Source organism: Plecotus auritus, assembly GCF_963455305.1.
Source record: "Plecotus auritus genome assembly, chromosome: 2".
Taxonomy (NCBI): domain Eukaryota; kingdom Metazoa; phylum Chordata; class Mammalia; order Chiroptera; family Vespertilionidae; genus Plecotus; species Plecotus auritus.
Genome location: NC_137771.1, coordinates 169,324,359 through 169,351,961, shown reverse-complemented (window position 1 = coordinate 169,351,961; position 27,603 = coordinate 169,324,359). Strand labels below are relative to the sequence as shown.

Sequence of the window (27,603 nt, the reverse complement as noted above, 5' to 3'; positions counted from 1 at the left end):
CGGATTGAAAATAAAAATGTAATAATTAAAAAGGTAAAATCAAGTGAGGAAAAAAATTAGTTTCTTGAGTAAAAGATGCAAAAAATGAAAATAAAAAAGTAAAAAATAAAAATAAAATGTGGAGTAGTGAAGGTCATTCACTTCCTCTGTTGTTCTGTTTGGCACGCCTGTTTCTCAGTCCGGACAGTATTGCAGTTCCCTGCGTTCCACTGCTCTTCAGTGATGTAAGCCAGTCCTGATTTTAAGCAGGCGGTGTGTCTTAATTCGTATTCCTTTATTTTTGATTACACAAGAGTCAATTTGTGATTCAGCCCCTGGGTGGCAGTGTTTCTGGATTGACTTCCGGGTTTATCTATGGCCTCTCTAGGGAGTGTTAGAGCCGGTTTGTGGGAGTGGGCTGCCTCAGAGCTGGCTCTCCGATGGTCACTCCCCGCTCCGATCCCCAGGTTCCAGAAAAACAACTTTCCCCTGCAGTCTCCCAGGGTGTCCCCAACTGGGTGAACCTATGAATTGGGCTTAGTAATCAGAAGCAAGAATTTCAAGAGGAAAAAGCCCAAGTGTGCGCACTCCGTGGCTGCGCGTAAGTCTAGCACACCCCTGGAATTCTTAGGGTGTCCCTGCACTTCAGATCAAAATGGGTTGCTTTTTAGAGAGCCCTTCTGTTAGCAGCTCTGAGGACCCCCTTCCACATTCACAGATCACGCCAGCCCCAGCAGCCACCGATTTTTCTAGGCACAGACTTCCCTGGTCCTCCAGCTCCCGCAAAACGCGCGTTCCTCTCTCGCGCTGGGACCAGAGACCTCACCTTATCCTAGGCGAAATCTGACCTTTCCGTGGTGGAGTGTAGAGCTCCTCTGAACCCGTGTGTTTGCGCCAATTGGGGAGCGTTGTTCTGGGGCTCGCAACTGTTCCGTGGGTGCCGCAGTTGTGGATTCTCAGGCTTCCGATAAGCTCCACTTTCCGGTTCCAGATGGCGGCGACTCCGCGTCCAAGCCCACAGCTCCGGGAGGGGACCCAGCCGCAGTGGGAGCTGCCAGGTCAGGGGAACCCCGTCTAGCAGTCTCCCACCTTCTTCTGGAGTTCAGCTGTCCCCCAACTTGCCAACAAACACTCCTAGTGCGACCCTCAGCTGTTCTTTCTTTCTGCTCCGGGACAAGGCTTGGAACACGTCTGTCTATTCCGCCGCCATTTTTCTCCTCCTCTAAAGTCTTGTCCCAGCTCCTGTGTTGAGCGTCTTCCCCCTGGTGGTCAGTGCGCATTATAGCGATTGGTTGTTCCGCCGTTCGGTTGATTTGCATATTAGCCTTTTATTATATAGGATATGTACAGTAAGTCTCATGGGTTCTAAGAAAGTTAATGATAGCAGCAAAATGAAAAGAAAGTTGTGAGAACAATAGAGTTTCGACATGTACTGTATATAAGAAACAGGAAATCATTTGGGGGTCTGGAACAGATTAATTTAATTTACATTATTTCTATTGGGAAAAATGATTCAGTTTTCAAACAAATTGCTTCTTGAGAAGTCTTCTGGAATGAATTAAGTTCAAGAACTGAAGTTCCACTGTATTTATTTGATGTCATTAATATGTCAATTTAAAATTAAAGTGGAAACATCCTCGTTAAATAACTTTTCATTTAACTAAAATTTTATTGTATTTTTTTATTGCCAAAAACATTAGGTACCTTAAATTTAAAAAGGAAGCAGTACCCCCAAATTGCAAATTCTGATTGTACTTTCAAAGTGAAGCATTCATTAACATCCATGAGAAATACCTAATTACCCCCAAAGGGAGCCAAAACCACAGGATGATTTAGGGCAGCCGTGGGCAAACTACGGCCCGAGGGCCGGATCCGGCTGTTCTATCCGATTCTCTTGCTCTCCCCTCCACTCCTTTACTTTGAATTTATATTATATTCACACAAACACTCCATCCATGCTTTTGTTCCGGCCCTCCGGTCCAATTTAAGAACCCATTGTGGCCCTCGAGTCAAAAAGTTTGCCCACCCCTGATTTAGGGGGATTTGGGCATGAAGGAGAAAATGGATACAACCCTGTTAGCACAGTTCTCAGAACTAACTAGGTGATACTACTTAAAAATACAGCCCAGTTGAATACACAGTCTGTTTCTTTCTTTTTAACAGAGAGAGGGAGAGGGAGATAGAAATTTCAATGATGAGAAAGAACCATTGATTAGCTACCTTCTGTATGCCCCACACTAGGGATGGAGTCCACAACCCGGGCATGTGCCCTGACCAAGAATCAAACTGTGGCCTCCTGGTTCATAGGTTGATGCTCAACCACTGAGCCATGCCAGCCAGTCTATTTCTGAAAGGACAGATGAAAAACTGATAAAGTGATTGCCTGTCAGATAGGTGGGTGAGTGGGGGATATGGGGACCCCACCAAGATAGAGGCCTACTTTTCACTGAAGACTTTTTTGTCTCAATTGTACTTTTTTTAACTATGTACTACTCACCTTTAAACAAAATAGGAGGTGAAGCCGAAACCGGTTTGGCTCAGTGGATAGAGCGTCGGCCTGCGGACTGAAGGGTCCCGGGTTCGATTCCGGTCAGGGGCATGTGACTTGGTTGCGGGCACATCCCCGGTGGGAGGTGTGCAGGAGGCAGCTGATCGATGTTTCTCTCTCATCGATGTTTCTGGCTCTCTATCCCTCTCCCTTCCTCTCTGTAAAATATCAATAAAAAAATATATTAAAAAAAAATAGGAGGTGAAAATTTCCTGAGAAATTTTATTTCCACTCTGTTTAAAACAAAACAGAAAATTCACACACAAATAGCAACAAGAGATGACAGTGGGGCAAGGAATGAAACCATTCATTGATAAAGCTTAAAATAAATCACAGGGAATGCTCAGAATCTGGGAATATGGGAGGGATAAGCCAGCAAGGGGCTGATAGAAATATGAGTTTCTATCCATTATTAAATGATATTTTTGTGGACTTAGGATCTTCAGAAGTGTTTTTCAAAACTCTTCAGGGAAATAAAGACTTAAATTAGCAATTTAACAAAAAGTAATTAAAAAAGGAATCCTGTCCATTTTTTCCTTTTTCAGACGGATGTAATTGTTAATTCTGTAAGTCCAGGTTTTAATTTTCGAGATGGTCCTGTGTCGCTGTCAATTCTACAACAAGCAGGACATGAAATAGAAGAGGAATTTCTCAAAAAAAGGCAGCAGAAATCTCAGGATTCCCAGTTGGTACTGGTCACAAAAGGATTTAAATTGTCCTGTCAGTATGTATTCCATGTGTTGTGGCTTCCAAAATATTCTGACCGAGATCTGGTAAGCTCAAAATAAATTTATCTTTATGTAACTTGAAAGGCTGTGTAGTCTTTGTTGAATTTCCATCATATCATTACATTAATGAAATATTATCAGGTTGTATAATCCCCATTTTCTACTACTGTGAAAATTTGTAATACTGAATAACTTTTGTTGTCTTTTTTGTTGTTGTTAATCCTCACCCGAGGATATTTTTTCCATTGATTTTTTTAGAAAGAGTGGAAGGGAGGGGGAGAGACAGGGAGAGAGAAACATTGATGTGAGAGAGACACATCAATTGGTTGCCTACCACATGCACCCTAACCAGAGCCAGGGATCAAGCCCACAACCTAGGTATGTGCATTGACTGGAATCGAACCTAGGACCCTTCATTCCATAGGCCAACGCTCTATCCACTGAGCCAAATTGGCTAGGGCTGTTGTTGTCTTAATAAGTTATCTAAAGAAGTTTAATCTAAAATATTACCTAACACATGTCTAAATTTTAAGTAGGTTTATTGCAAATAGGCACAGAAACATCCGTCTGCACACCATTCACCTCACCACACTGTACGCTGTAGGCCTTTTCCTAAGTAGGCCTGGGAGTCAGCCCCTCTGTTTCCTTCCAACTGTTAAATTCCAGGAGGACCTGGATTTCCCTTCTAGCCCCATTCTAGTCAGATCTGTTCCCTATGGTGTCTTCCCATCTGCCTTTGTTCTATCTTTGTTTTGTCACCATTTCCGGTTCTTTCTTGGCTAGAGGGCCCTGTAATCCCTATCATCTCTATTTCTCAGTTTTCCTGTATTAGTATTCAGACAACCTTCCTGTATTAGTATTCATTTGGATGTTGAAACATTGATAGAAAGTTTAACTCTGCCAAATATACTAGGAGAACTACATGGCAGACCTTAAAAGACTTTGAATAAATGCTGCTTATTCATTTTAACTTCTACCTCCTTTATTAAACTCTCAAGAGCTCTTTATGTTGACCTGGAAGTGACAGATGAGTGGGAATAAACTGATGATTGGCTCTCTGACATGGGCAGGTCAGCAAGACTACATAAGCTGTGATAAATCATGGTGCCCAAACGTCCTGAATAGCACAAAAAGGACCAGTCCATTACTTTAGTTTCTTCAGCCTTTTCATTTTTCATCATTTAACCTTATAGCTATAATGGATTCCCGATGGAGTGGGACCTTTTCTGCCCTCTGAGGAGGCATGGACATGACCCTGAAGGAGAGTGGAGATTAGCATTGTTAAATATGAGCAGGATCAAGGGATAAGTGGAATCTTATTTTTGACTTGAAGGCTGATCTTAAAATTGTGTTTTTTCTACAGAGATTGAAATGTGTAGTGAAGAAGTGTTTGGAAAAATGCCTTGACTTAAATATAACTTCCATTTCCTTTCCTGCTCTTGGGGCTGGAGGCATTGGTATTAAGAACAATAAAGTAGCACAGATTATGTTTGATGAAGTTTTAATGTTTGCCAAACATCATCCTGAAAAACAACTAACTATAAAGTTTGTGATCTTTCCTACAGACCTGGACATATACAAGGTAAGTTAATATCTTAGAAATGTCCTACAGTTCATTCATTCAACAACATCTGTTTAGTATCCATGTAAGACCCGGGACTAAGCTGTATAGCATGGTGATTTTTCCAATTTAGTGAAACTTCACTTTTATAAATTGTCCACCTCAGACCTTCCTGTATTAGTAGGAGACATTAGAATGCCATTAGAGAAACCATGTTTAACTCAGTACCTCACTTCACTCTTTTCCTTTTTGGCACTTATGCTTCCCTCTGGTCCTTAAAGGTAAGCAAACTCCTAATTTCAGTGTAGGGTCCTATGCTCCTCTTTCTTCTTTCTTCTTCTAAGCACACAACTATTCTTAAATTTCTGCCATAACTTCTGCAGAGTCCTATCTTCTGAGCCAACTTCAGATCCACATCACCAACCCTCTCTCATTTCCACTTAGATATCAAACTGTCATCTTAAATCCAACATATTTAAAACAAATTCTTTGTCTTTTCCTCTCCAATCAATCCACATCATTGGGCAAGTTAAGTTACTTATCTCAGTGTCCTTAGCTTTAATATGGGGGTAATAACCACCATCTTCGGGAGCTGTTGTGAGAATTCAAGGAGTTAATACATGTAAAACACTTAAAACAATATCTCATGTACAGTAAGTCCTCTATGAAAGTTAATTGTTATATTAGCTGTAATAGGCTAAGGTTCACTAAGTTCTGAACTGAATACTAAATTAAGTGAATTGTTTGTTATCTTTTTTCCAATTAGATTAGTTTTTTTTTTTTTAGATATATTTTATTGATTTTTTACAGAAAGGAAGGGCGAGGAATAGAGAGTTAGAAACATTGATGAGAGAGAAACATCGATCAGCCGCCTCCTGCACACCCCCTACTGGGGATGTGCCCTCAACCAAGGTACATGCCCTTGACTGGAATCGAACCTGGGACCTTACAGTCCTCAGGCCGACACTCTATCCACTGAGCCAAACCAGTTAGGGCTAGATTAGTTTTTTAACAGCAAGGGTGTATCTGATTACTTTTGCCATATCCCGAATACTGTCCTCAAATTCATCCTATTCTTTCTTAACTCACCTATAGGTGGCTTCAGAGGGAAATCAGCTGTGGTGTAGGGGACTGTGTCTATGTGTCTGAGTGCCTCTTGATTTCACTTCATCTCAGCTTTTTGTTTTTGAGTGGCCAGATCAGCTGAGTTTCTCACATGTGAATAGGTCACTGACATATTCAGTGTAATTAGTATATATTGCTGTACTATTCTGCCCTTAGAGTACCATCTCTTTGCTTTATTCTCACTTAGCTGGCATTTTCCAGAAGGACTTTAATGATGTTAAGAAAGACTAAAAAAGAAATGAGATAAGGTACAACACCTTACACTAGGTTTTGAAGACATAGGTTTCTGATTCTGTCGACAGCAGCATCGAAGTGCTAGTGTGATTTCCCAGGCATGTGTCTGGGTTCTGGGTATAAAGGGCCTTCTGAGGGCCTGGCTCAGAGTGTGGCTCTGAACATTAGTCCTCTTTCCCACCCTAGCCTATCTTTATGTGGGTGGTTGCCATTTTATCTCCTTGTATAGGACAACAGACATATTGGTTCCAGCTTGCTCTTTCCTGGAACAAGTGTAAAGGTTCTTATTCCTTTTGCTGCCTGACTAGACACAAGGAGGTTTGTAGTGTTTGCTGATTTCCCCTGTTGACTTCAAATGATCAATGTGACACCACTGAAGGTGGAGGTGAGAGGATACGTGAACAATGGGCTCTTGTAAGCCAGTATCAGCTGGCGCTAGCATACCTCTGTGTTTCATCCACAGAACATGGTGGTCAATTACTCCAAGAAGGAGCCTGTCTTCTTGACAAAATGAATCATCCTGTCCTTCAAATGAAATTCACCAGTTCTGCCCTAACCAGTTTGACTCAGTGGATAGAGCATCAGCCTGTGGACTGAAGGGTCCCAGGTTCGAACCTGGTCAAGGGCATGTACCTTGGTTGCGGGCATGGGATGTGTGGGGATCAGTGGGGAGTGTGCAGGAGGCAGCTGATCGATGTTTCTCTCTCATCGATGTTTCTACCTCTCTATCCCTCTCTCTCTCCTTCTCCCTTCCTCTCTGTAAAAAATCAATAAAATATTTATTTTTTTAAAAAAAGAAATTCACCAGTTCCCCCCAAGCAGAGGACTATAATTGGGCCCTGGGTATATCTTTGAACTATTCATGAAGTCCCATATCCCTACAAGAAGAATTAACCATGAGTAGAAAAGAAAGTTCATTCTTTCCAACCTACAATAAAAGTGTACATGGCAGTTCCAACAAAAGTAGAAAGACTGATCACAGTTTGAGGGCTAAAAATAAAAATAGCTGCCATGGGAGGAAACCAAGATGGTGGCATAGGTAAACACCTGAACTTGCTGCCTCTTACAACAATTTCACAACTACAACTAAAAGACAAAACGGACATCATCCAGAACCACAGGAAGGCTGGCTGAGTGGAAATTCTACAACTAGAAGGAAAGAGAAAAGCACACTGAGACTCAGGAGCTGCGGAAGTAAAGGCAGAGGTACTGAGGTGCTCATGCGGAGAGGGCTGGCAACTAAGTACGCGGCTGGCTTTTTCAATCTGCAGGGAGACAAAAGCTTCCAACTGCTCTGAACTCCAGTTCCGGGCGAGACTCTGGGAACCCAGACTCATAAGGGGAGAAACTGGACTGTCTGGAAGTGGGCAAAACTCAAGGGTGGCTTTCTCTCAGAAGTACTTGCAGCAATTACTGAGGGACACTGAGACCCTGGGGCCTCTTAGGGCAGGGCTGACGGGAAGCCATTGCTGTTTGCTCCGCCCTGAGACTCCGCCCCATCCAAGCTGTGCACAGAGGCTTTTGCATATGAATGGCCTGGTCCTTTGAATTCTAAACTTACCTATCAAACTGCAGCTGAGTCAGAGAGACCCAGAACATCCAAAAGAAGGCCCAAGGCCCACAGCAGCTTGCATTGCTTCACAGCTGGGCCTCATCTGGGCACCTCCAAAACCCAAACAAAGAAGAGGAATCTGCAGATCTCTCTGTAGCTCCTGCTGGGTGGCCTCAGGCAAAAGCTAAATTAGCACATCCTTGAAGATCCAAGAGCCAGTGTACCCAGGGTCCAGAGTGGGACCATCCAGATTACAACTCCTCAGATCCATAAGGGACACACTCAGTGAGCACCAAAGCCCCACTGAAGCAAGTCTTGTCTCATTAGGGTGTCTCCAGCACAGAAGTGCTCCCATCATAGACACAGCTGATCCTCACAGCCAGTTGGCCTGGAGGTCAATTCCTCCCAGTGATACCAACAACAATCAAGGCTTAACTACAACAAGACTGTGCACACAGCCCACAAAGGGGTGCACCAAGAGTGTCCACCTCAGGTAACTGGGGAGGCTGAGCCACTGGACCCTATAGGACATCTAGCACACAAAGCCACTCTATCAACTCAGGGAAGCAGCCAAAATGCGGAGACAAAGAAACAAGTCACAAATGAAAGAAATGGAGGGAAGCAAACGACGATATAGAGTTCAAAACCACGGTTATAAGGTTTTTCAAGAATTTTCTAGAAAAGGCTGATAAATTTAGGGAGACCCTCGAGGATATGAAAAAGAACCAACTAGAAATTAAGCATACACTGACTGAAATAAAAAATATACAGAGATCCAACAGCAGACTGGAAGATCACAAGAATCAAGTCAAAGATTTGAAATACAAAGAAGCAAAAAACACCCAACCAGAAAAGCAAAAAGAAAAAAGAATAAAAAAATATGAAGATAGTGTAAGGAGCCTCTGGGACAACTTTAAGCGTACCAACATCTGAATTATGGGGGTTCAGAAGAAGAGAGAGAGCAAGATACTGAAAACCTATCTGAAGAAATAATGACAGAAAACTTCCCCCACCTGGTGAATGAAATAGACTTACAAGTCCAGGAAGTGCTGAGAACCCCAAACAAAAGGGATCCAAAGAGGACCACACCAAGACACATCATAATTAAAATGCCAAGAGCAAAAGACAAAGAATATTAAAAGCAGCAAGAGAAAAACAGTAGTTACCTACAGGGGAGCACCCATACAACTGTCAGCTGATTTCTCAACAGAAACTATGCAGGCCAGAAGAGAGTGGCAAGAAATATTCAAAGTGATGAATAGCAAGAACCTACAACCAAGATTACTCTACCCAGCAAAGCTATCATTTAGAATTGAAGGTCAGATAAAGAGCTTCACAGATAAGAAAAAGCTAAAGGAGTTCATCACTGCCAAACCAGTGTTATATGAAATTCTGAAAGGTATTCTTTAAGAAGAGGAAGAAGAATAAAAAGGTAAAAATAAAAATTATGAACAACAAATACATATCTATCAACAAGTGAATCTAAAAATCAAGTGAATAAAAAATCTGATGAACAGAATAATCTGCTGAATATAATAGAATCAGGGGCATAGAAAGGGAGTGGACTGGCAATCCTCGGGGGGAGAATGGTGTGGGGGGTGCGGGATGAGACTGGACAAAAATCATACACCTATGGATGAGGACACGGGGTTGTAAGAGCGTGGGGTGGGATGGGAACCGGGTGGAGGGGAGCTATGGGGGGAAAAAAAGAGGAATAATTGTAATAATCTGAACAATAGAGATTTAAAAAAAAATAGCTGCCGTGTATTGCATCAGCCAAGTACTGTGCTAAGAAGCTCTCTCATTCCATTCTCCCTGCTAAACCTGTAGTGAGAACACTGTTGTCATCTCCATTTTACAAATGAAAACTGCACACAGCTACTCAAATGGCCAAACCAAGATTCCAACGTGGTCTGTCTGTCCCAAAAGCCTGTGTTCTGAACCACTAAAGAAAAACAGAAAAAAAATAAATGAAGAGATGACACATCTCTCGGTTCTGTAACTCAAAGGAGAGGATGATCTTACACAGTAACTGACGCTATACCCTAACGTGGACCATCCCTTCAGGTTTATTTCAATATCAACAATACATTACATCCATGTGGAGGCATGATGTGTGTGCACACATATGTATACCCTCTGGCCTTCTGATAAACACATCTTTGCTTTCTAAATAAATCTTTCAGTGAGGGGTGTGTGTTCAGAAAGATCAGAGGACAACTTACACATTTCTCACAGGGGCCTTACCTACAGGGGCAAGTCCGTACATTTCAGAAAATGGATTTGTCAGACATCCATAGCTGACCTGACGCAGGAAGACCAGCCTACACTAAACTCATAATAGGGTGATACTTACATTCAGTGAGTAATAATTCACAGCTGACTGAAATACTTGTGTTCACCAGTATTTCATGGTGATAAAGGGTCCTGGTTGGAGCTGAGTATCTGTAAAAGGTGATGGATAGTCGTTCATTTGTTTATTTAACAAATATTTATTGTGTATCTACCTTGTGCTAGACAGTATGTCTCAGAATAAGGAACACACTAGTAGCACCCTTCACTTTAGGCATTGGTCATTTGTGGACAGAGCTGGAAAGACTTTTAAATTCCATTTTTCCAAACTTCTTGTAGACCATCTGCTTGGTAACCACACATTATTCTAAGTTACTGCTGCTGGTTAAGTTATAGATTTCTTTCCAATTTAATTTGAAAGCCTTGCCTAATTGATTTCTCATCCTGAAACACATACTGACATTTAAAGGGACTTTGGGAGAGAGCTGATTTTTATCCTTTTTGTGTATGGCAGCTATTCTAAATCTATTTATCAGCAGATAATATTATTTCATTTGTTTTATTTCCAAGTTCTTGGACAGGGAGTGCAGGGAAGTTCCCCATAATGACCTCTCCAGGTATAAAATATGGTAAGATGGAAGGCCTTTGGCTCTGGAAATAGAAGCTGCAAATATAATTTATGAAGAAAAATGGCTTACAGATTAAGAAATTTTTCACCTCATTTTTTCCATCTTTTCCATGAAGTAATTACTGCCAATTGTATCAACTTTAAAAAAGGGAAAACACTGGATATGGTAATTCCAAACTATAAGAGAGATGAGTTTCTTTAAAATAGACAAATGTGTTCTATGTGCCAGATACAATATTAAGCATTGTATAGGAATTGATCATTTATTCGATCTACAGAAAAAGCAATGTGTGTGTATCTTTTTTAAAATGAATTTTTTTATTAACTTTAAGAGATTCTGCCTGTTGGTTTTCTTTCCATTTTTCCTATACTTGGTTCTCGTCCATGTTCTAACAGATTGTGGTGCTGCACTTGTTACTCCCCAAGATTTTCCTACAGGCTGCTTTAGATTTGTGGCAGTGGAAATGGGGACTCACAGAGTGGATGAGGTCAAGTGTGGTATGTACAGGTAGAGGAAGGGATTTTGATGACAATGACTAAAAGCCCTGCTCTGCTCTGTTTTGCTTCTTATAGGCTTTCAGCAGTGCAATGGAGAAGGTTAAGTCCAAGCTGCAGATCCCCAACAATTACAGTGGTGAGTAAGAAATTCATGGACCTAGAAGCAGCATCTCCCACCCTAGGCTCATTCTATTCTTTTTTTTTTTTTTTTGTACTTTTTAAAAATACTTTTTATTGTATATCCTTTAAGTGTTTTAAATGAACAAACTTGTGGGTGTAACACATAATCAAACCATTTGATATGGTCTGAATGTTTGTGTCCCCTTAAAAAATGTTTTTTTTAATTTTATTTTATTGTTTAAAGTATTACAAATAGTATTACATATGTCTCCTTTTTTGCCCCATTGACCTTCCCCCAGGATCCCCTACCCCCCGGCACATGCCCTCACCACCCCACCCCCAGTGTCTTGTGTCCATTGGTTATGCTTATATGCTTGCATACAACTCCTCTGTTGATCTCTTACCTCCCCCCCACCAACACTCTCCAGCCTTCCCGCTGTAATTTGACAGTCTGTTTGATACTTCTCTGCCTCTGTATCTATCTTTTTATTCATCAGGTTATAATGTTCTTTATTATCCATAAATGAGTGAGATCATGTGGTATTTTTCTTTCACTGCCTGGCTTATTTCACTTAGCATAATGCTCTCCAGTTCCATCCATGCTGCTGCAAATGGTAAGAATTCCTTCTTTTTTATAGCAGGATAGTATTTCATTGTGTAGATGTACCATAGTTTTCTAATCCACTCATCTGCTGATGGGCATTTAGGCTGTTTCCAAATCGTAGCTATTGTAAATTGTGCTGCTATGAACACAGGCGTGCATATATCCTTTCTGATTGGTGTTTCTGTTTTCTTGGGATATATTCCTAGAAGTGGTATTACTGGGTCAAATGGCAGTTCCATTTTTAAATTTTTGAGGAAACGCCATACTCTTCTCCACAGTGGCTGCACCAGTCTGCATTCCCACCAGCAGTGAAGGAGGGTTCCTTTTTCTCCACATCCTTTCCAGCACTTGTCATTTGTTGATTTGTTGATGATAGCCATTCTGACAGGTGTGAGGTGGTGGTGGTTTTGATTTGCATCTCTCTGATGATTAGTGACTTTGAGCATGTTTTCATGTATCTCTTGGCTTTATGAATGTCCTCTTTTGAAAAGTGTCTATTTAGGTCCTTTGCCCATTTTTTGATTGGATTGTTTATCTTCCTTTTGTTAAGTTGTATGAATTTCCTGTAAAAGTTGGAAATTAAACCCTTATCAGAGATAACATTGGCAAATATGTTCTCCCATGCAGTGGGCTTTCTTGTTATTTTGTTGATGTTTTCTTTTGCTGTGCAGAAGCTTTTTATTTTGATGTAGTCCCATTTGTTTATTTTCTCCTTAGTCTCTCTTGCCCTAGGATCTGTGGCTGTAAAGATATTGCTATGACATATGTCTACAATTTTGTTGCCTATGGAGTCTTGTAGGATTTTTATGGTTTACCATCATACATTCAGGTCCTTTAGCCATTTTGAGTTTGTTTTTGTGTATGGTGTAAGTTGATGATCTAGTTTCATTTTTTTGCATGTATCTGACCAAATTTCCCAGCACCATTTATTAAAGAGGCTGTTTTGGCTCCATTGTATGCTCTTGCCTCCTTTGTCAAATGTTAATTGAGCATAATGACTTGGATCAATTTCTGGGTCCTCTATTCTGTTCCATTGGTCTATATTTCTGTTCTTGTGCCAGTACAAGGCAGCTCATTCTATTCTTGATCATCTAAACTAATGGAGGGGAGGAGAAGAATAAAGAAGCCAAATATATCTCATTGTGCTCCTGCTTAGATACCAACCTGCTCTATACCTGACCATGTTCTTGTTTAGTCCAGTTTTATGATATGAGCAGAGTGAGGCAAAGTTGCATTAGGTAATTCACAATGTGCATAGTTCATTTACAAATGCCATCTATAATTTTTTTCTAAGAAAAAGTTCTGCACTTCACAAACTGATTTAGCCAGCACTCTTTCTGCTCTAAATAAGCAAACCTCTAAATGGAGTTACTCTTTAATAATTATAGAAAACACATCTCAGTAATGACAGATAACAATAAATGGATTAACCCAGTGCTATCCAAACCTAAGTAATCACTAGGATCATGATGGGAACTTTAAAAAACAAACACACTAACAAGCATATGTATACTAGTAAACCCCAACTCTACAGATTCTGATTCAGGAACTCTGGGTCTGGGCCAAGCATGTATATTTTTCAATACCCCCTAATCAATTTTGATAAGGAACCAGGTTTGGGGATCACTGAACTAAACCAATCCTGATTGATAGGGGCTGGAGAATGTTTAACTCTTGTCTTACATTTCTTTGCTTTTTTTAAATATATTTTTATTGATTTCAGAGAAGAAGGGAGAGGGAGAGATAGAACATCAATGATGAGAGAGAATCATTGATCAGTTGCCTGCTGCACATCCCCCACTGGGGATCAAGCCTGAAACCCAGGCATGTGCCCTTGAACAGAATCGAACCAGGGACCCTTTAGTCCGCAGGCCGATGTTCTATCCACTGAGCCAAACCAGGTAGGGCTAACTACATTTCTTTAGTGGCATTTAAGTAGACTGAGGTGGAATTGCCTTATGACATCTAGGTTGTGTACATCTGAAATAGTCTTTTAATCTAACGTATTCTGTAGATGTTAAGAACACTACACATTCACCAGCAATAGAAACTGTTAGGATATTTCCCATTAGGGTCAAAGTGATTTTTTTATACATTTTAATAAAAGAGTTCACTTATGTTTTCTTTTGAGTCAAACAGCTTGATTTTATTTAATCCAGCATTTCTCTTTTATTTTTTTTATTGTTTAAAGTATTACATATAGTAGTACATATATCGCCTCTTTCTTTTTTTTCCATTGACCTTCCCCCAGCCTCCCCTACCCCCTGTCGCATGCCTTCATCCCACCCCCGCAGTGTCTTGTGTCCATTGGTTGTGCTTATGTGCATGCATACAAGTCCCTTGGTTTCTCTCTTCCCCCGCCACCAACACTCCCCAGCCTTCCCACTGTAAGTTGACAGTCTGTTCAGTGCTTTACTGCCTCTGTATCTATCTTTTTGTTCATCAGATTATAATGTTACTAGTGGCCCGGTGCACGAAATTCATGCACATTAAAAGGGAATTAGAGGAAATAATTTAATATTGCTATTTGCCCTTTCTCTATAATAGAAGTGTCAGAGATGAAAGAAAATTAGTAAAATGTATGTGAAAACCTTCCTCCTGTCAGAGTCTGGGGCACACATGGGACCCAGAGTCAAGTAACTGCCCACCCAATGCGCCTCAAAATCATGTGAGACCCAGACCTGGCTGGCCCCTGCCCCCATTGGGCTAGATCCAGACCTGGCCAGTCCTACCCTTGTCAAGCCCAGCTGGGCAGGGGACATAGCCTCAGGTCCCCTAGCCCGGCGCCAGGATGGGGGGCATGGCCTGAGGTCCCCCGTCAAGCCACGCCAGGCAGGGGGAGGGCACAGCCTCAGGTCCTCCAGCCTGGCATCGGGATGGGGGAACAGCCTCAGGTCCCTTGTCAAGCCCCATTAGCAGGGAGGTGCAGCCTCAGGTCCCCCCTGGGCGGGGGATGCCGCCTGAGTTCCCCCAACCCAGCACTGGGGATGTACCTTGAGGTCCCCTGTCAAGCTCCACGGGGGTGGGGGAGGGCGTAGCCTCAGGTCCCTGCTGATTGCTTATTAAGGCTCCTTATGGGAACTTGGCCTCAGCTGTGGATGCAGCCATCTTTGTGATGGAGTGATGGTTAATTAGCATATTCCCTCTTTATTAGATAGGATTTTCCATAAATGAGTGAGATCATGTGGTATTTTTCTTTCATTGCCTGGCTTATTTCACTTAACACAATGCTCTCCAGGTCCATCCATGCTGCTGCAAATGGTAAGAATTCCTTCTTTTTTATAGCAGGATAGTATTCCATTGTGTAGATGTACCGTAGTTTTCTAATCCACTCATCTGCTGATGGGAATTTAGGCTGTTTCCAAATCTTAGCTATGGTGAATTGTGCTGCTATGAACATAGGGGTGCATATATCCTTTCTGATAGGTGTTTCTAGTTTCTTGGGATATATTCCTAGAAATGGGATTATTGGGTCAAATGGGATTTCCATTTTCAGTTTTTTGAGGAAACTCCATACTGTTCTCCACAGTGGCTGCACCAGTCTGCATTCCCACCAGCAGTGCACGAGGGTTCCTTTTTCTCCGCATCCTCACCAGCACTTGTCATTTGTTGATTTGTTGATGATTGCATTTCTGACAGGTGTGAGATGGTACCGCATTGTCATTTTGATTTGCATCTCTCAGATAATTAGTGACTTTGAGCATGCTTTCATATGTCTGTTGGCCTTCCTTCTGTCTTCTTTCGAAAAGATTCTATTTAGGTCTGTTGCCCATTTTTTTATTGTATCATTTATCTTCCTTTTATTAACTTGTATAAGTTCCCTGTAGATGTTGGAGATTAAACCTTTACCAGTGATAACATTTGCAAATATGTTCTCCCATACAGTGGGCTTTCTTGTTGTTTTGTTGATGGTTTCTTTTGCTGTGCAGAAGCTTTTTATTTTGATGTAGTCCCATTTGTTTATTTTCTCTTTAGTTTCCATTGCCCTAGGAGTGGTATCAGTGAAGAAATTGCTTCGGCATATGTCTGAGATTTCTCTGCCTGTGGATTCCTCTAGTATTTTTATGGTTTCCCACCTTATGTTTAAATCCTTTATCCATTTTTTTGTTTATTTTTGTGTATGGTGTAAGTTGGTGGTCTCGTTTCATTTTTTGCATGTATCTGTCCAATTTTTCCAACAGCATTTATTGAAGAGACTGTCTTGACTCAATTGTATGTTCATGACTCCTTTGTCAAATATTAATTGAGCTTAGTGGTTTGGGTCAATATCTGGGTTCTCTATTCTATTCCATTGGTCTATATGCCTGTTCTTGTGCCAGTACCAGGCTGTTTTGAGAACAATGGCTTTTGTAATACAGCTTGAAATCTGGTATTGAGATCCCACCTTTGTTCTTCTTTCTCAGGATTGCTGTGGCTATTTGGGACCTTTTTTTATTCCAGATGAATTTTAGGAGAGTTCTTTCTAGGTCTGTGAAATATGCCATTGGTATTTTAATGGGAGTGCATTGAACCTATAGATTGCTTTGGGTAGTATGGACATTTTAATGATGTTGATTCTCCCAATCCATGAACATGGTATGTTCTTCCATCTGTTTACATCTTCCTCTATCTCTTTTTTCAGTGTCCTGTAGTTTTCCGCGTATAGGTCTTTTACCTCCTTAGTTAAGTTTATTCCTAGGTATCTTAATTTTTTTGGTGCGATGGTAAATGGGATTGCTTTTTTAGACTCTCTTTCTGTAAGTTCACTATTGGTGTATAGACATGCCATAGATTTCTTGGCGTTAATTTTGTATCCTGCTACATTGCCGAATTCATTTATTAAATCTAATAGTTTTTTGATAGAGTCTTTCAGGTTTTTTATGTACAATATCATGTCATCTGCAAATAAGGACAGCTTTACTTCTTCTTTTCCAATTTGGATGCCTTTTATTTCTTCTTCTTGTCTAATTGCAATGGCTAATACTTCCAGTACTATGTCGAACAGGAGTGGTGAGAGTGGGCATCCCTGTCTTGTTCCTGTTCTTAGGGGAAATGGTTTTAGTTTTTGCCCATTGAGTATGATGTTGGCTGTGGGTTTATCATATATGGCTTTTATTATGTTGAGGTATGATCCTTCTATTCCCACCTTGCTGAGAGTTTTTTTCAAAAATGGGTGTTTGATTTTGTCAAATGCTTTTTCTGCATCAATTGATATGACTATGTGATTTTTATCTCTCAATTTGTTTATGTGATGTATCACATTTATTGATTTGAGGATATTGTACCATCCTTGCATCCATGGGATAAATCCTACTTGTTCATGGTGTATGATCTTTCTGATGTACTGCTGGATCCGATTTGGTAGAATTTTGTTGAGGATTTTGGCATCTATGTTCATGAGGGATATTGGCCTGTAATTCTCTTACATTGTCTTGTCTTTATCTGGTTTTGGTATTAAGGTGATGCTGGCTTCATAGAATGAGCTTGGAAATGTTCCTTCCTCTTGAAGTTTTTGGAATAGTCTGAGGAGGATAGGTTTTAGTTCTTCCTTGAATGTTTGGTGAAACTCCCCTGTGAAGCCGTCTGGCCCCGGGCTTTTGTTTGCAGGAAGCTTTTTGATGACTGCTTCAATTTCTTCCATAGTTATTGGCCTATTGAGGTTTTTAGATTCTTCCTGATTGAGTTTTGGAAGGTTGTATTTTTCTAGGAATATGTCCATTTCCTCCAGGTTGTCCAGTTTGTTGGAATAGAGTTGTTCATAGTATTTTTTAACAATCCTTTGTATTTCGGTGGGGTCTGTTGTCATTTCTCCTCTTTCATTTCTGATTTTATTTGGGTCCTCTCACTTTGCTTCTTGGTAAGCCTGGCTAGAGGTTCATCAATCTTGTTTATCCTTTCGAAGAACCAGCTCTTGGTTTTGTTGATCTTTTGTATTGTTTCTTTGGTCTCTAGGTCGTTTATCTCCGCTCCGATCTTTATTATTTCCTTTCTTCTGCTTACACTGGGCTTTTCTTGTTGCTCTTTTTCTAACTCTTTGAGTTGTAGGGTTAGGTAATTTATTACCATTGTTTCTTGTTTTTTGCAGTATGCTTGTAGAGCTATGAACTTCCCTCTCAAGACTGCTTTCGCTGTGTCCCATAGATTTTGGATTGTTGTGTTTTCATTGTCGTTTGTTGTCATGATGTTTTTTATTTCTTCCTTGATCTCTCTGGTAACCCAGTCATTGTTTAATAGCATGCTATTTAATCTCCATGTTTGATTTTTTTGGATTGTTTTTATTGTAGTTGATTTCCAGTTTTATGCCACTTTGTTCTGAGAAGATGCTTGATATGATTTCTATCGTCTTGATTTTTTAAAAATACATTTTATTGATTTTTTTACATAGAGGAAGGGAGAGGGATAGAGAGTTAGAAACATCGATGAGAGAGAAACATCTATCAGCTGCCTCTTGCACACCCCCTACTGGGGATATGCCCACAACCAGGGTACATGCCCTTGACTAGAATCAAACCCGGGACCCTTCAGTCCGCAGGCCAACGCTCTATCCACTGAGCCAAACCAGTTAGGGCTATCGTCTTGAATTTGAAGAGACTTTGCCTGTGACCCAATATATGGTCTATCTTTGAAAATGATCCATGTGCACTTGAAAAGAATGTATATTCTGTGGCTTTGGGGTGAAATCTTCTGAAGATGTCAATTAATTCCATCTGGTCTAGTGAGTCATTTAGGATTGATGTTTCTTTGCTGATTTTTTGTTTAGAGGATTTGTCCATTGGTGATGTTGGGATATTAAAGTATCCTACTATGATTGTATTGCTGTCAATCTCTCCCTTGATATCCTCCAGAAGTTTTTTTATGTATTTGGGTGCGTATATGTTTACCAGAGTTATTTCTTCTTGTTGGATTGCTCCCTTTAGTATTATGAAGTGGCCTTCCTTATCTCTTGTTATGTCCTTCACTTTGAAATCTAACTTGTCAGATATAAGTGTTGCTACCCCAGCTTTTTTTTCATTTCCATTCGCCTGGATGACCTTTTTCCATCCCTTCACCCTCAGTCTGTGTGCATCTTTTTTTCTGAGGTGGGTTTCTTGTAGACAGCAGATACATGGCTCATGTTTTCTAATGCAATCCGTTATCCTATGTCTTTTGATTGGGGCATTTAATCCATTTACATTTAAAGTTATTATTGATAGTCACCATTTTTATTTTTTACAAACCCTGTGTTCCTTCTTTGCTTCCTTTTTTTTTTTTTTTTTTTTACAGCAGACCCTTTAGCATTTCTTGCATTGCTGGTTTGGTGGTAATAAACTCCCTTAGTCCTTTTTTGTCTGTGAAGCTCCTGATTTCACCCTCAATTTTGATTGATAGCCTTGCTGGGTACAGTATTCTTGGATTCAGACCCTTTTTTTGCATGACTTTGTATATTTCATCCCATTCCCTTCTGGCCTGATGTGTTTCCGTTGAGAAATCAGTCCCTAGTCTGATGGGGGATCCTTTGTAGGTAACTTTCTGTCTCTCTCTGGCCGCTTTTAAGATTCTTACTTTGTCGTTGGTGCTTGCCAATTTAATTATAATGTGCCTTGGCGTCGGTCTTTTGGGGTTCATTTTGCTTGGGACTCTTTGAGCTTCTTGGATTTGTGTGGGTTTTTTTCTTCCCTATATCAGGGAAGTTTTCTGTCATTATTTCTTCAAACAGGTTTTCTTTTCTTTGCTCAGTTTCCTTTCCTCTGGACCCCTATTGTGTGGATGTTGTTTTATTTCGTGTTGTCCCAACATTCCCTTAGGCTCTCCTACTGCTTTTTAATTTTTTTTTCTAGATGTTGCTCTACTTGGGTATTTTTTCCTACCTTGTCTTCTAGCTCACTGATGCGGTCCTCTGCTTCTTCTAGTCTACTCTTGATGCTTTCAAATCAGTTCTTTACTGCAGCGATGTCATTTTTCATTTCTTTGGTTCTTCTTCATTTCCTCTTGGTTCTTATACATATTGTCGAATTTGTCTTCCATTCTTTTCATCCACCTTAAGACCATTTCTCTGAATTCTTTCTCTGACAGGTTGCTTGCCTCCATTTCGTTTACTTCCTTTTCTGGTGATGCCTGCTTTTCTTTCATATGTGGGCTGATTCTTTGTCTCCCCATGATCTCTCTTCTCCAGGTGTCTGGTTATGTAGTTCTCTCTCTCCTTTCCATGAGGGAGTGTAGAGCTCCTCTGAATCCGCGTGCTTGCACCACTTCCAGACCGGTGTTCTCGAGTTCGCAGCTGTTCGGTGGGTGCCATAGTTGTAGATTCCCCGGGCTTTTCAGGCTTCTGATAAGATCCACTTTCCCCTTTAAGATGGCACGGTCTCCGGGACCGAGCTGGTCGCTCCTGGAGGGAACCCAGCAGCAGTGGGGGCTGCCTGGTCAGGGGAGCCCCGTCCAGCAGTCCCCCACAGTCTCCTGAAGTATAGCTTTCCCTCAACTCACCAACAAACACTCCGCATGCAACCACACACTCTCTCTTTGTTTTCTCACTCAAACACTATTTTGCAGTCTGCCTTCCTGTCAGCAGCCATCTTATTTTGACCCCGAAGAGTTCATTTATGATGTTCAGTGATTCGAGCAATGCTAGAAATGAAGGAGGAATTTTAAGAGCTCTGGTCTGTGACTATACCAATTATGAAGCTGTTTATATTTATCTATAAAATAACAATGACAGACAATTGTGAGGATAATTAGAGATTATATATGTAAAAATGTCCTGTAAATTCCAAAGCATTAAAGAAATAGCAGGGGATAAATAATGAACGGGCAAACTGCTCAGGTGGCCAATAGGAGGGAGAGAGCCCTTCTGACTGCAAGGGATCAAGAATGGCTTCATGGAGATGAGTCTAAGCTTGGCTTTGAGGATGGCAAGATTTTCAATGGCCAGAGTTGATGGGGGTGGGCACCCATGGTCAATAAAACCCACAGAAGCAAACAAAGGCAGTGCATGTTTGGGGATGCTAGATAGCTGGAGTTTTGGGTGAGGATAATATTGAATAGGAACATGCAAATGTCTGTCATTAATCTAAATAATGGGGCCAGACATTACCATTTTCTTCAATTATTTTTGAGAACGTCTGTAGAGGAATTATAGCACAGGACAATAATTAACAATAATAATAATTAATGATAATTATCTCAGCCCTAGCCAGTTTGACTCAGTGGATAGAGAGTTGGCCTGCAGACTGAATGGTCCCAGGTTCGATTCTGGTCAACTGCACGTACCTCGGTTACAGGCTCAATCCCCAGCCCTGGTCGGGGCATGTATGGGAGGCAACCAATCTGTCTCTCTCACATTGATGTTTCTCTCTCTCCCCCTCCCTTCCACTCTCTCTAAAAATCAATTGAAAAATATCCTTGGGTGAGGATTTAAAAACAAAAAACAAATAAACAAAAAAAGATAATGATCTCAGGTTACCAAGGAAAAGTTAAACTATTTAACTTCAGTGATCTGAACAATGTAATTATCTAGAACAATTCTTCTTTCTTGATGATGATGAATTAAAGAAGTATCAACACATGTTTTTATTTTCTCCTAAAAAGTAATGTAAGCCCCCAGGCAGAACAAGGGTTAAAAAAAAAGTATGCCTCCAATTTAAGAAACACTCACCACTCCCCTCCCGTACACACACACACTTCTTAGTGTTGTATAAAACATTGACTTTGATTTTTACTCAGAGGAGGCCATCTTCTCCCCCCCACCCCCACCCCCAACTTGGAAGTCTGTCCTGATACTTTTCCATAGTTCCTGATACCACCCAACTGCTACATTAGGCAAAATATGTTAATTACCACTATTGTCCTGGGATCACTTACTGGGAGGCAGAATTGTGTGAGCACTGGAATTAGACTGCCCACACTTACTAGCTCCCTGGCCACCACATACTAGTCCTAAAACCATTGGCAAGTTTCTTTTTTTTTTTTAATTTTATTTTTTTAATATATTTGTATTGATTTCAGAGAGGAAGGAAGAGGGAGAGAAAGATAGAAACATCAATGATGAGAGAGAATCATTGAATGGCTACCTCCTGCACACTACCCCTACCCCCCTGCCCCCACCACTGGGGATCGAGCCCGCAACTCAGGCATGTTTGACTGGAATCGAACCTGGGACCCTTCAGTCCAAAAGCCGACGCTCTATCCACCGAGCCAAACCGGCTAGGATGGCAAGTTTCTTAATAACTCTGAGTTAGTGTCTTCATTTGTAAGATGGGGCTACTAATAGTACTGTTAGTATCTAATTGGGTTGTGAGGATTGAATAAAATATATAAAGCTCTTAGAATAATGCCTAGAATATAGCAAGTGCTCAACTTAGTTTTTCCCCTCAAAATGTTATTGAGATTCGTCCATGTAGCTAAATTCACTACTTTTCACTACTATAATAATATTCCGTTGTTGAAGGGAATGGCTTATTTCCAGTTCTTGGCTGTTAAAAACAAGAATGTGAACTTTCTGGTACACATCCCCTGATGCACATGTGCCAAAGTTTTTCTAAATAATATACTTATAGGAGTGGTTGCTCCAATTTTACATCTATCATGAATACATAGGAGTCCCAGTTGCTCTGTGTCCTTCCCAATACTTGAGATTGTCAGACTTGTGAATTTTTGCCAATATGGTCGGTAATTTTTCATGTCCCTGGTTACCAATGAAGAGAAACATCTTTTCACACATATATGGGCCATTTGTGTTTCCTTTTCTGTGAATTCTTTTGCCCAGCTGGCTATGGGTTGTTTCTTTTAATTAATAATTTGAGGGAATTCTTTATATATTTTAGGTGCTGTTTCACCTATGAATTCTCTCTCAACTGGTCCACCCTCGCCCCCCCCCCCCCCCCCCCCCGCTTTCTTCTGGAATTTGGGTTCAGAGCCACCCTAATCCATCAGAGATTCTTCTTCTTGATATATATCTTTACTCCTTGTGGAGGGGGTTGCAGAGAGAGGTATACCTGAGTGGGTTGGAATCAAATTCTGTTTCTTTTTCTGCTGGGATATACTGTGTCCAGCAGCAGGAGCTGCTAAGCTCCCAGTGCTTGTGGAGGTGCGAAATGTCCTGTCACTCACAGATAAGATATAAATAAGAATCCCAGGTAGTGGAATTATGGGTATTTCCTTATTTCATTATACTTTGATAATTTCCAACTTTTCATTAATAAACATCTATTCTTTTATAATCAGAAATACATTTTTTTAAAAGAATTTTACTCTTTAAGCTCTGTTGCTTCTGAGATGTTTGATTTTTAAACCTGGGATTAGTAAGAAGTTGAGGAAAATCCCATTCAGCAGGAAATAATAGTTGGTCAACATCCAGAATGAGATCACAAGGTGAACTCATCTGTGATTGGCAAATGCAACACAGAAGGGGCAGGGCATGATAAACCCAACTCAGGGAAACTGTAAACTATACATTTAGATTTCCTTTATACCCAACACAGCTCTCAGAGATAGTATTTAATTGAAGCTGCTACAGCCAACAACAGTGACAATATCCTGGGGCAAATACTGGCCATGGTGTATTGTTCTGCTCTGGTTTAAAACTCACCTGTCTTCTGTGGTTGTTTATGATAGTCTTTTCAGTCCCCCAGGAGATCAGAGGGAACCGAGAAAAGGAGCTAAAAGCTAAATCTCCTGCCATCAATCTGATGGGATCTAAGGTGGAAAAAATGAGTGAGGCCCAAGACTGGATCCAAAGGATGCTGACCCTCCAGGATAAGCACATCATTGAGAATAATCATATCCTCTTCCTCGGAAAAAAGGAACATGACATTTTGTCTCAGCTTCAGGAAACCTCAAGTATCTCTATCTCAGAGATTATCAGTCTGGGAAAGGCAACTTTAGAGATTAAAGGAGCCCAGGCTGACCTCATTGAGGTGGTTATGAACATTGAACGAATGCTGTGTGAAGTTCAAGAGGAAATAGCAAAAAAAAAGGAGCAAGCCCTTTGGAGCTTGTCAGGTGAGTAACTTTCTATTTAGTTGGAAAGTCACCTCTCCCAGCTGTCCTTTTGGGTGTGATTATGTATGTGGATAAGAGATAGAATAGAAGAGAGAGAGAGCAAACTGTGCAGGTTCTGTGCTAGGCCATAAACTTTTATAACCATTTTGGGGCTCTGTTGCTACCAGCAGGGTTAATTATTAGTAAATGAACACACACACACTCACAATTGGATTTACTTATGATGACTTGATTACCTAAGAGGAAGTTACATGGAAAGCCTAGGGTAACCCACTCCTAGGCAGTGGGGGAAAAAAGCACATCTCTAATTCTGCAGATGGAGCATTCAAATGTAGACACATTCCACATTCATTTTAAAATTGAGTTTTATTGCATTTATCTGTTGCTGGCAACCTTAGGAACCCTAAAATTACTTACTTTGAGCCTTCTCACCAAAATAAATTATTAATTGGTACTATTAAGTACATGCAAACAGCACCCATTTCGTGGAGCAAAAATCCATCAGGATGATGGGGAATTGGGGTCTGTAGAGATCCTTTTAACATAGTCCTAGAGCTAACTAGGAAATTATACCATTGGAAACACCACCTAAGGGACAAAAGCTTATTTCATTCACTTATTCAGCTGATGAATATTGCATCTATGATATGTACCAAGCATTGTTCTAGGTGCTGAGGATACAGTGATAAAATGGACATTGTTTTCACTAAGAATCTAATTGGGGATTCTGAGAAGCAAGCAAGGTTAGTTAGGAAAGAGGGTGAAAGTGCTCTGGGAGCACCTAGGAGACGCACCCTAACTAGATTTGTATTTTAGAAAGATCACTGGTTGTAATGTGGAGAATGGACTTAGTACAGCAATTCAGATGCAGGAATTTAAAGGACACCTTATTTTCACCATGTGTTTATAAAAATTATTTAGGCAGAAATGGTCAAAATGAGTGGGAGTTTGCAGTAAATGTTGTAGCCACATTCCACAGAAAACTCAGTGTCCAAAAACATGGGCAAAAATCATATGCAAGCCCTGACCGGTTTGGCTCAGTGGATAGAGTGTTGGCCTGCGGACTGAAAGATCCCAGGTTCGATTCCGGTCAAGGGCATGTACCTCGGTTGCTGGCACATCCCCAGTAGGGGGTATGCAGGAGGCAGCTGATCGATGTTTCTCTCTCATCGATGTTTCTAACTCTCTATCCCTCTCCCTTCCTCTCCGTAAAAAATCAATAAAATATATATTTTTTAAAAAAATCATATGCAAGAATGAGACCCAAGATTATGATTTCTACTTAGCTTTTAAAGTGTAATGCCTGTGAATGTGTAAACTGACACTGATACCTCTCAAGAGAACAAGAGACAAAGAAATATTGATCTCCTGTAAAGCTTGTAGCATCACTTTAACTGCATTTGTAAGGTTGAGCCCTCCTCCAGCTACTGGCAATTTAGCCATATAAGTCCCTTGTTCTGCTGCAAGGTGACATTTTTAGTAGCTGATGACTACATTTCAGAGGCTCATACAGACTCATCCTCTCTTAATCAGATTAAGATCATCATTAACAAAATGGATAAATTTGAAATGAGCTCTTACTACAGAGAATATCAACTATCCATCAGAATAAAATTTAAATGATACAAGTTAGGCATCACCTCTCTATTGTGTTGCTCTTTAATCCTTCCTGGTGAGCTTTTCTGATAGCAAGAGTTTGTAGATTTTGAATCACCAGTGCCCAGTCAGTGCCTGGCATGTAATAGTAATTCAATAAATGTTTGCTGAACTCAAGTCAGCTGGACTTAATACTATACTGCATCATGTGAGCTATTGCTCTCCAGATTTAATTTAGAGTCTCCTTCTTTGAAATTTCCTGGCTTTGGAGTTCCTTTGCTAGGGTGTTTTGTCCTTCCTGCCTTCCAGATTTACAACTTGACCCTCTAGCAAGTTTCTCTGAATGTATCATCTGCTTTTTTAGTTAAATTCAGCCCACTCCATTAGAAATGTGCTGGGCATTAGGTCATTTTAGTATACTTGGTCTACTAGTAAAGTCAAACTCTCAAATGGGAAGAAAGTAAGCCTGTTGGGGAATTTCTATTTTGTCCACCTGTGTATTTAGTCCAATAAGGAGCTTCTTTGGACAGTAACAGGTAGTCCCTTGAACATAAAAAAAAGGAAATAAGTAAGTTAAGGGAGAAAGGGAGGAAATACATTACACAATTTAATCTTAATCTCCAAATTTTGCTCTTCTTGCTTGGAAGTGGCATATGAGTGATGTATATGCCAAATATTCTGCCTTGCCCCTTACAGAAGGCACTGGGGAAAGCCATATTTATAACTTGGATCTCTTTACTTATTAGCTGTGTGATATTGGGCAAGTCACATAAGTCTCTGGGTTTTAATTTCCTTATTTGTAAAATTGTGTTGATTATTTCAGTGGTGGAGGTGTAATGATCATATGAGTTAGAGATATGAAATCTCTTTGAAAACCTTGCTGTGTCATATAAACAGCATATCATTTTTTTATTATCTTTTAACTAGTGACCCGGTGCACAAAATTCGTGCACATTAAAAGGGGATTAATTAGTGGAAATAATTTAATATTGCTATTTGCCCTTTCTCTGTAATAGAAGTGTCAGAGATGAAAGAAAATTAGTAAAATGTATATGAAAACCTTCCTCCTGTCAGAGGGGCTCACCACAGGACCCAGAGTCAAGTCCCCACCCACCCACATGCACCTCAAAATCACATGAGACCCAGACCCAGCCGCCCCCCCCCCCAATTGGGCTAGATCCAGACCCAGCCAGTCCCACCCTTGTCAAGCCCTGCCGGGCAGGGGGCGTAGCCTCAGGTCCCCTGGCCCGGCGCCAGGACAGGGTGGCGTAGCCTGAGGTCCCCCAGACCAGACCAGGACGGGGGGTGTGCCTTGAGGTCCTCCATCAAGCCCCACTGGGTGAGGAGTATGGCCTGAGGTTCCCCGTCAAGCCCCGCCAGGTCCCCCCTCAAGCCCCACTGGGCGGGGGTGCGGCCTGAGTTCCCCCAACCCAGCACTGGGGGTGTATCTTGAAGTCCCCTGTCAAGCCCTTCTGGGTGGGGGACATGGCCTGAGGGCCCCTGTCAAGCCCCACGGGGGCGGGGGAGGGCGTAGCCCCAGTTCCCTGCTGATTGCTCGTTAAGACTCCTTATGGGAACTTCACCTCAGCTGTGGGTGCAGCCATCTTTGTGACGGAGTGATGGTCAATTTGCATATTCCCTCTTTATTAGATAGGATGTTTTCTTATGCCTCTTTTTTTGTTGATGGGCATCTTGACTGGAAGTGCGAACATTTTCTATGAACAACACAGTTATATATCATCACTACAGCATTGATGAGGGAGTATGTATTAATGCTTTTTTCCTCATCTCCTCAAACTCATAATCCAAATCATCTGAGGACAAATTTATTAATCCTCTCTATTATTTTATGACATCTCACAGTGTTGTAGCTCTCCTTGCATTTCTTAAAAATATGTGGCATACAACTTAAACTGACTAATCTATTCCTTCAAATTTATTTAATTTGTTTCATAATATTTCTTTATAAACCTATTGCCTCTCACAGAGCATTGAAAAAGAATTTCCTGTTACTCATTTTTAGGGCAATGGACTTATCAGCAACCAATACACCAAGATGAAATGAAAGAAAATAAGTTTCTGAAATGTCTAATGCTTTCAACTCCAGAAATTCAGGATCAAAAGAAAAAGTTTGAAAACTGTGGTTTGCGGGTTATAAAGGTATACGTAATTAAAGGAAAGAT

The 27,603-nt window shown here is 40.8% G+C and overlaps 1 protein-coding gene across 3 annotated transcripts in view; it reads left to right on the top strand.

Annotated features, from left to right (window-relative positions):
* The window catches only part of PARP9 (poly(ADP-ribose) polymerase family member 9), a 50,134-nt gene that overhangs the window by 15,325 nt on the left and 7,206 nt on the right, over positions 1-27,603 (top strand). For 2 of the 3 annotated variants that reach the window (XM_080654154.1, XM_080654155.1), the window contains exons 5-9: positions 3,073-3,300; positions 4,619-4,837; positions 11,221-11,281; positions 23,447-23,824; positions 27,444-27,580. In XM_080654154.1, coding sequence (XP_080510280.1) covers positions 3,073-3,300; positions 4,619-4,837; positions 11,221-11,281; positions 23,447-23,824; positions 27,444-27,580 — 1,023 coding nt within the window. The remainder of the gene's footprint in view (positions 1-3,072; positions 3,301-4,618; positions 4,838-11,220; positions 11,282-23,446; positions 23,825-27,443; positions 27,581-27,603) is intronic. The other variant, XM_080654156.1, reaches the window with a different exon arrangement.